This window comes from Mus pahari, chromosome 2 (genome assembly GCF_900095145.1).
Source record: "Mus pahari chromosome 2, PAHARI_EIJ_v1.1, whole genome shotgun sequence".
NCBI lineage: Eukaryota > Metazoa > Chordata > Mammalia > Rodentia > Muridae > Mus > Mus pahari.
The window spans coordinates 118,793,753-118,800,751 of NC_034591.1; the positions used below are offsets into that span (position 1 = coordinate 118,793,753).

Consider the following 6,999-nt stretch of genomic DNA (forward strand, 5'->3'; position numbering starts at 1 on the left):
GCAGGCATTTTAACCAGGCTCCTTCTTTTCAGATAACTCTAATTTGTGTGTCAAGTTGCTATAAGAATAGCCTGCATACTACCCATGCTTTCTTTGCCTTCATTATTTCACAATTACTCTCTGTATTGATTATAGAAAAGGATGTGTGTGTGTGTGTGTGTGTGTGTGTGTGCGCGCGCGCGCATTTGTACATTAACATTATTATAAATTTATATTTATGTACATTTATTATTTATATATTTGTACATACTTTAGTCACATTCATCTCCATTATCCTGTCTCTTCCACTCTTCTTTCCTGTTAGTCCCTGTTTTCTCCCATAATAGCCCTCTTCCTTTCTTCATAAGGCACAAATCTTGAACAATAGAAATTACTCTCTTCCTTTTTAAGATGTATGTCATGACCATGAAACTAACATTTGCCAATATGTGCAGTTAGGAGATGATTTTTGTCCCCATGCTCTTCTCAGGTCTTTTATCATGCCTTGACTTTCAAGACAAGATTGGTCGCTTTTGTGACTGAAAAGCCCAGGCAGGAGTGGCTGAGAGACAATTAAATGTGTTTAAACTCAGAGGGGAGATGATTTTATTTCATTCTGTAGAAAAAGCCAGTGGAGCCCCCTCTGAAACTTAAGGCCCAGCAAGATATACTTTATCATTCATTGGTAGGGGACTTGGAAGTGGGAAGGAATTTGTCTTAGGGAAGAATACAAACAGTAGAGCCTCCTCAAGAGAGTTTTGGAGCGTCTACTTCCTGCATGGTGTCTGGCGTCTAAATCCTGTTGGCTCAGTATGCTTACCCTGAGTCCACACTATGAATGTTGCTCGGTGCCTCAGACTTTTCAAGTTCCTAACTGGAAGTCTTCAGAGGCATAGACCAGCTCTGCCAGGTCAAGTGGCTCTCGTTCCAACTCCATTACTACCATTCCTGAGGAAAACATTGAATTATACACAGGCTGTATGTACAGAGAGGCACTAAACCCTCTTCAAAGATAAGTCAAGCTCTCAGCGTCTGATTTCACGGCTTGCTCAATGGTGTCTTGTGAAGAGTCGCTCTAGCCTTCATCTGTGACAGCTTCCTGTGCATGTGGGTGCTACTGTGAGTGAGGAAGTTTGTCTGTGTGCCCAGCAAGGTTCCGGGAGCTCCTTTAGCAAGGTCTCAGTACTTGTAGCCACTCCAGCATTGACTCTGGGGATCCATTGCTCTCTCCCAGTTTCCCTTGCTCTCACCCCGCTTCATTGGAGGGGATCTCTGTCTATCTCTTAACAAAGGGCAGAGACTCACCTGACATTGAGTAGTCATTGCCTCACAATCCTTGTTCCATTTTATTCTGGTGTGGATCTACTGGCTGACCCTTAAAGAATGAGCTAGATTCTAAAGCCTAATAATAGAACAATGAAGATTATTGATTTACTAGACAGTGTTCTTGAGAAACCATGAGACATAGCCTGATAAAAGGCTCTTGCAATCACATCCTGTAGGTACATGTGTGATATGATGTGATGTGTGTGTGTGTGTGTGTGTGTGTGTGTGTGTGTGTGTATGTGTGTGTGTGAGTTTTAGATATTTGGAAAAATTAATCTAGATACCGAGGGCCAGATAGTTTTTTAGGGACACGGTTGGGATTCATGTCAGTCTGTCTCGAATGCTCTTCTGGGTCTCTGGGTCAACTTTCTTCCCAGATTTGTTAACTTTTTAATATATGTCTGCCACTATGAACTGTTTCACATACATTGTACAACACCTCCTATTTTCCTAATGGTCATAACTTACCATTGGCAGGAACAATCAATGTAGGGAAGAAATTAATGAAGTAAAATAGGAGAGAGAAAGTAGAAATGGTGAGACCTGGCTGGTTATTTCATTCAGCTGGTAATGAATGTGGAAAGAGGAATCCCACAGGAGGACAATGCTATACAGAGATCAACATCCCAATGGTGATTCTTTGTCATCTTTAAACCCCAACCTGGCAAAAACTTCCCCATGAGGATGCTGGAATCTTGCAAATGCTGATGCAAGAATCCCCCTGACAGGGACATTTCAGTTCCTCATTAGCCAGGCACGGAGGTACATCTTACAGAACTTTGTGTCTGTCAATTTCTACTGTCTGAGGCCGGAGTAAATGTGCTCATTTGCTAGCCTTATCATTTGTTACTGCCTTTTCTGTGTTTCCTCAGGTAATATCCAATTACATAGGGCCTGATTCTCTCTCTTCCCCGCAGTATTGATGATCAAGGTAGAATCACAAGGAGCTAAGATAATTTCAAAGGGTAAAGTAGGAATCGACAAAATGAGAATAAAGGCTAGTAAATATGTAAAAAGTTCATCCACTGCAAGCTTAATTTTCTTACCAGTGTATGGATTCTCTGGGCAGTCCAGAATGTAATTATTGCCTGCATGTAAAGCAAGGCATGTGAAATTAGGGTACATGCCTAAATAAAAACAACAACAACAAATACCTAATGATTGAAATGCACTGCAGTTCAATCTGTTTACATATTTTCTTTCAAAAGAATGGCAGAGTTTACTAATTGCTGATTTCATAATTACTGTTTTGGGTTGTTTTTGCTTCCAATATTTACTCAAGTATATCCAAATTACACTGAATACCCATGCATCTTTTCTCATTTTTAAAAAGGGTAAAATGCTTTTGAAAAAAATTGAACCCAATTAAGATTAATTTTAAATAAATAAAAAAAAAAGCTGGCATTGTGTGAATGTGAACCAGCAGGAGGGATTTTAATTGGAATAGAGGAATCTGTAACATTCTCCTCCCGTCACATTTGCTTCATCCCACTTAGTTAGGCTGGTTGGTTTGCACTGAACATGACAGAGATGATTGAAAATCAACTCGTGCCATCTTCAAAAGTTTTAAAGAAAAAGTATTATGAAAATTAATTAAGAAATTTTAGGCTCCTGGATCATGCGCTCAATAAAGGAGGCACAAAGTCCACTCTGAAGTCAAACACAAGCTGCTCTGAACCTTCCAGTCTGATGTATCTAATGTTAAGAGAGACAAAGATCTTCACCCACTTAATGTTCAAGGGTTGAAGCTGAACTACCTTGAGTCGAATTTTAATGTGCTTGTCACAGGATGACCTTGTATAAGTTGCTATCCATCATCTGTGAAATGGGCTCCATGCAACCTGACTAAAGAGATGTAAGGGTTAGTTAACTCAGTAAGTCACAGAGAGTCAATGAGTAACTCTGAACATTAACAGTATTACAGATCTGCTTAGACTAACTGAATTCCAGAGTCAGTTTTCTTCTAAAGCTCTGAGAATCATAAAGAATGGTTTCAGGACAATGAAATTAAGAGAGACATAAAACTACCTTCCGAAGGAGCTCTTTTGTTCTCCAGGGTTCCTTTCCTACCTAGAGGATGTTTACAGTAGGACTCTATAAGACTCACACACACACACACCATTTACCTTACTAACGTCCTTTCTCCTAAGTGGGTAGTATCTACAGCTTCAGGTTATCGGACAGAACATTCAGCTCCAAGGGGCTCAGTAGTTGTCAAAGAAAAACCTCAATGAGGGGAATTCTATCATACTTGCATTCCTCAGAAAGGGAATCTGAAGCTTTGGAACTGGAGCAAGAGACCATGACCAGCAATTAGTGAGGTTGCCCTGACGTTGGCAGAGGTATCACGCAAAGCTGGTCCCTCATTCTTCCATCCCTCCAGCACCAGGAATTAGGACTGATTTATGCATGATCTTGATCTGTACACTCCCAAGGTATTTGCCTTTTATTAGAAGATATTAACACAACCATCTTAACTGGGCTTAAATTTCAACCGCCCACATCCCAGATACCATATAGACAACTGTGAAACACCCCCACCCTCCACACACACACGTGTACACACACCACACACACACACACAGAGTAAGATGCAGAAAGAGGAAAGATTGGGGATGAGAGAGAGAGAGAGAGAGAGAGAGAGAGAGAGAGAGAGAGAGAGAGAGACCAAGACCTTCAGAGTTTTCCCTTTAATTCTTCTATAAACTCCATGTCTAATGTGAGAAGATGACTGGAGTATTTTTGTTCTCATTTCCCTTAGACTAACATTAACTTCTGAAATAGTTTACAAATTAAAAAATGAATCATTAGTAAGTTTACAGATATTTAGAATGTACTACATCACAGCGATCATTTTAAGCAAAGTCTACCTCTGATATCAAAGAGAAAATCTATGTAGAATGTGGAATATTGACACTGTTTCAAAAAAAAAAAAAAAAAAAAAAACCCAAAAACCAAAAACCAAAAACCAAAAACCAAAAACCAAAAAACCACTTTTGTCAAAACCGTGTGAGATTCTACTAATGACAAAATCAAGCGAGGAGAAATTAGGCATTGTAAGTCTGTTAGGCATTTTTTTTTTAATCAAGCCCTTTGATTAACACAGGAATTATGCTGAATGTAGAAGACATTGTATCAAGTTACAGGATTTGCTGACTTAGAAGAGCATAAACCAAAATATTAAAATATTCCTCTAAAAGATGTAAATTTCAAATGTAGGCTGAAAAGTGTGAGGAATAGTAAGAACCATTCCAGTGTCACTCTAATGGCATGCCCCCCCCCCAATGTGAATGTGTCTCTCCATCAAACCATAGAGAACAACACAGAACAATTTGTTTATTTTAAATTTTATTAGAATAATAGAAAACCATACATACAGATAACCATAGGATACACACACAGGAATTTAAACAGTAAAATTTAGACTTTTCAATATGAAAGAGTGTGCACATCTCATGGAGATGATACTGATAGAAATAACAGGAAACAAGAGAATAGCCATCTTGCAAAAGAAAACTATAGGAACAAATTCTTGGCGTTATCAGAAAATAAAAAAGGTATAGTTCTGTTATATGTACCATAAAGCACAGGGGTTGGAGAAAGTGTGACCCCATGTTTTGACTGGAAATAACAATGGTCATATGAAATCAACTAGTCATTCAGATTTCTTCTTGATATGTACATATATACAGACCCTACAGAAAAACTTAAAAAAATCATTCTTCTTTTTACATAGCAACCTTGTCTTAAATGGAATCTCTGAAGGAAGGGTGGGACACTAAAATGGTATCAGAATTTGGCTAATGTTTAATGTTTCTTGAGAGCTATACCATTGGTTTCCAATTATGGCACCTTTGGTAATAAGAAAAAATTCCAGCAAAATGTGAAATTAGTAGGTAAGTGGTAAAAAATTGATTTTTGAATTCTAACACTCAATCTGCTAATTTTCATATACATTCTATATGTTACTGTGAAGTCATGTCTTCCACAGTCCTTTGAAAACCACGTATTGGGAGACTCGACTCATCCATATCAAAGGCAGCAACATCACCATGTTCTTTTACAAATTTTACTTGGGAATGGAAAAGGCTGCCTGTCTCGATGAGATACAGCATAGAATTTCATTAAAAATCCATCTTTGCCATGTAAACCGAGAGAGGGCCCCTTAATGGGATCAGAAATTATAAATGAAGAATTATATGCATTTTGTTTTATATTTGGGTTAAGATACAGGTTTTTCCTTATTTTCTCTACTGGGATTTGACAAAGTCTAAAAGCTTATTTTTAAATGGGAAAGAGAATGAGTCCTAATTCTCTTTCCCATGTAACTTCACTTTAATTTTTTGAGGAAGGATAAAATGTATTCATTTCCATGTTCCATCTTTTTCTTTGTAAATACCAACAAAAAGAAACAATGTTACAATCTTCACTCAAGTTCAAGTTCCATCTTTGAAGAAGAGGGATAATCCTAAGAAGAGCATGCAATGCCAGCAAGCTTCAAAGAAGTGCCTGTTCTGTGTCACCTTAGGAGGTTCATGTAAGATTCTGCACAGGGACACTGCACATTGGAGGAAACAATGCTTTCAAATTACTTTCTTTGTTTTAAACAACAAATTGTCGCAGTAAAGGCTGATAGGATAAATATTGTCACCTCATTTTATAAAATAAATAAGTGAAAGATGAGAGGATAAAGTGACAAAGGAAATCTCACAGCCATACAGTAGCACATTGAAGCAAATGTCACTTCCCCAAGCTCAGAGTAGCATTTTCTAACAATACTCCCTTTCAGGCTACTCTAGTCCAGAATAACTGTTTAAGTGCATTTTCCTCTGAAGGATTCAAATTAGTATTTAAAAATGATAGGTGATATTGTAACAATGGGAAAGGAACATTTGGAATAAATGAGAAGTATTTTAGGATAGAAAAACTGTGTGTGTGTGTGTGTGTGTGTGTGTATGCATTTGCATTGTGTGTGCTGTGTGTACTGTATGTGTACTATGTGTCTCCATGCATCATATGTGCACTGTTTTTATGTATCCTGTGTATGTGCCTCACACATAGGCAAGTGTTTAAACTCATAACATAAGAATATTTCTATCAAAAGTTTGCAGTATGTAATTTGCAAGTTCCTTTGGTTTACCAAGCAAATATTAAGGCATCTCAGATTCCTCTAAAAGGATTTACTGTTTTTATTAGATTCATATTTTACCTATAATAAAGTAGAAATTTAAAAACACATAGCTGAAAAAAACATGCATAATCACTGTTTCAGAAAGCACTTTTTTTTTTTTATGGGGGTTAACCAATTAACTTTCCAGTAAATAATAAAAAAAAGCCCTATCACCACAAAGCATTTACAATAAAGAACAGTAGGACAGATATATAACCTGACACAGGGTGGATGTTAGAAATGGCTGATGTGGATCCTCTTGCATCCATACCTGTCAAGGATGATAAAGGGCTCATTAGCAAATATTCATAATCAGAACACCGGAGAGTGAACATTTCTGTTCCTTCTAATACTATGCTGGAATAGTAGTAGTAGTAGTAGTAGTGTAGTAGTAGTAGTGTAGTAGTAGTAGTGTAGTAGTAGTAGTAGTGTAGTAGTAGTAGTGTAGTAGTAGTGTAGTAGTAGTAGTGTAGTAGTAGTGTAGTAGTAGTAGTGTAGTAGTAGTAGTGTAGTAGTAGTAGTGT

At 37.5% G+C, this 6,999-nt stretch overlaps 1 protein-coding gene across 1 annotated transcript in view; it reads right to left on the reverse strand.

The window, feature by feature from the left end:
- Positions 1-4,014: 4,014 nt before the first annotated feature.
- Positions 4,015-6,999, reverse strand: part of Cntn3 (contactin 3) — a 372,106-nt gene continuing 369,121 nt past the window's right edge. The window contains exon 23 of the mRNA XM_021190014.2: positions 4,015-6,746. Within this exon, the coding sequence (XP_021045673.1) occupies positions 6,646-6,746 (101 nt within the window). The 3' untranslated portion in view covers positions 4,015-6,645. The remainder of the gene's footprint in view (positions 6,747-6,999) is intronic.